The 2789-nt window shown below is 39.7% G+C and overlaps 1 protein-coding gene across 1 annotated transcript; it reads left to right on the top strand.

Annotated features, from left to right (window-relative positions):
* Positions 1–1589: 1589 nt before the first annotated feature.
* LOTGIDRAFT_153670 (hypothetical protein) lies at positions 1590–2708 on the top strand (the record flags this gene model as incomplete). Its single annotated transcript, XM_009059692.1, has 1 exon — positions 1590–2708. One exon carries the CDS (start codon positions 1590–1592, stop codon positions 2706–2708), a length of 1119 nt encoding a protein of 372 aa, XP_009057940.1.
* Between the last annotated feature and the right edge of the window lie 81 nt (positions 2709–2789).

Genomic DNA, 2789 nt, shown 5'->3' with positions numbered 1-2789 from the left:
AGTCACCTATGACAAAAAAATTGAGGTGGGACTATGCACACAATTACCTCATCCTTTCCGCCAGTTTGTGTTAACAGTTCAAATGTTTCAGTTTTATAGTTCCAAAAAAGGAACGGGTTTTAACATTTGGTTATTTTCATTTTTAGATTTTGAACTTTGTTGACGTTTCTTGACCTATATTTTTTTTACCTGTGTGATGTAGAAGCTTGAAATTTGGTACATAACATTTCAAATATCAATAAACTTATGTCAAATAAATAAGGTGGGCGTGGCACATCCGGGTTAAATTATTCATTATTGACATTTTTGGTAAGAGGCATAACTCGTAAAGAATACATTTGTTCAAAATGAAACTTTGCATACAATTACCTCATCTTTTGAGACATTTTGTCTTAGAAGTTCGATTGTTTCAGCTTTATAGTTCCAAAAAAAAGGAACATGTCTTGTAAATTCTAAATTTTCAATTTTTGACCTTGACTTTTGTAGGATCGAAGGTCATTCACATTGACTATCTATTTATACTTTTATATTTGCTGTAATATCTCAACTTCCGGTTTTATAGCCGTATATATTTTAACATTTTGATGACTTGTATCTCGTAACCTTGACTTTTGTTGACCGTCTCCTTTTCAATGCCAAAGACCTTGGCAATCTTCTGATACTTTCATTTGGGAGGTCGTCTACTTCTGCAAAGTCCCACTCTGTGCCACGTGTGGCTCTAGTGTGTTTTTTTTATGGCTCTTACAATTGCAATAAAAGTAAGAGTTTGAGTGTGCCCTATCATTTTTAGAAAACCTCTTTACAATCCCTATAAGCTAAACAACCCCTTGATAGTCTTAATGACTTGCACAATGCCAATAATTAGTATGCAGGTCTTTATATAGTTTTACACTTTTTAATTTTTACTTGATGGTTTGAAATTTGTTCATGAATGATCTTGACATCGTGTACTGGAGGTTCTGTAGCACAGTAACTTAGAGCTTTGATTCTTTATATTTCGTCATTTGTTTTGTACGAACAAATGGTGAGTTCTCATCTCGATCTTTAAATAAGTACGGGTAATCCAAGAGGTTTGGTCAAGGACCTGCTGGTAGGAAGGATTCTCGAGAGCCTAAGTTGTTATACTTTTAAAATATATTAGTTCTGTCTTACTTTATTTCGGCACCTCAAAACTTTTCCAATTAACAACATTTAATTGTCAATCCCAGCAAAATTATTAAAGTTAAAACACCTCGCTTAGCATGCCAAATAGGTACTACAGGACAAAGACCGTCTAAAGTTAATAATATTTTTCACACTTTAGCATGTTAAACCATTCCTCGACACTTGAAAAAGGATAATATTTCGAAAACCGGTTCGTGTCAATTGCGTAAGTTTTTGTTTTACTTGTTATAATTTTTCACATCATTGTTAGCGTTATTTATCACCTAAATATATATTTTTTTGCATTTTTCATCTTGCTTTATATATCCCCAAACCCAGTTTGACTTATTTGCATAATTTGATCCCAACATTTTCACGCTAGCATATACAGTTTCCTCCTGTTACATCCGCTGTACATTCCCTTCTAACCCCAAGTTATTTTCATTATGCTCCCCAACTACAACAACCACTGGCAAGAAGCCAGAAATAGAAACACTAATCGTCAACCAAACCAATATCACGTACCCTACAACGGCCCTGTCTTCCATCGACCTCTACCACCTACCAATCGCCGACCACCAACCAACCCATCCAGCTATATCCCACCTCATCGCCGACCTACCTACAACACAGCCTACCAATCAAGAGGTAACCATCGACCTGACCAACAACAGAAACGACTACCAGCCCACCGACGCCAACCAGTCCCCACTCATAAGGAGGAAGAACCCTTTGTGAAGGTGTTCTTCCAAGTTTTGCAGTGCCTCCATCATTTGGCAATCCTTACCCTTCAACAGCAAGGCCAACCAGCGTTTACCTTCAAACGCAAAGTCTCTGAGTTGGATAGTTTTATCCGTCCAGCAATGAAAACATCAGCTGTCGACGCGAATATTAGATCCCTCAATCGGACATGGCTCTGTAAGGTTACGCAGGTCCTGATCGACCATTACCAAACCACACTTCAAGAGAAGCTGACCACCATTCGTACCAAGTCTTTATCATCACCTGCCGTCGACCGCATCGTTTCTCATGCCCTGTCCTGGGCCCGTCGCTCCTATGGGAAACGTCTAACTCAAGCTGTAATTTCCAAATTCTACCAAACAATCAACGAAACAAAAACCAGAGTAACCATATCTCTACCAACTGAAATGGACACTACACCTGCACCATCTAGAGCTACCACGCTGCCGAACCAAACCCCTAAACGAGCCCGAAGTTCATCTACTCCTAGTCCAGCAGACATAGGTAAACGCTCTCGTAGAGAGGGCACACCCCTTCTCTTTTCACTTTCAGACTCGTCTTCCCCTTCCACACCATCTGAATCTTCACCACGTGATCCAGGATCCGCCAACCTTTCTTCCTTCTGTGCGTTTTTGGACCAGCAAACCACCCCTCAGTCTCCATCCAAGTCGAGACGTGTATCCAGACCTTCCCCTCCTCGAACCAGATCCCAGTCCGTTCCCAATGCTACAATTCTAACAACTACCAAACCAGTACCAATCACACCGTCGACGACCATTATATCCGCTACCAAACCGTATTATCACCAAACCAAGGACAAATGATTATGGAAACTACCTGCTCTAAAGAAATCAACCTTAATAATTGGATCATCTAACCTGAATCGAATTACCAAAACCAGTCAG

Source organism: Lottia gigantea (assembly GCF_000327385.1).
Source record: "Lottia gigantea unplaced genomic scaffold LOTGIsca_4, whole genome shotgun sequence".
Classification (NCBI taxonomy): domain Eukaryota; kingdom Metazoa; phylum Mollusca; class Gastropoda; family Lottiidae; genus Lottia; species Lottia gigantea.
Note: the sequence above shows the minus strand (reverse complement) of the source record. Positions and strands in the feature narration are given on the sequence as shown.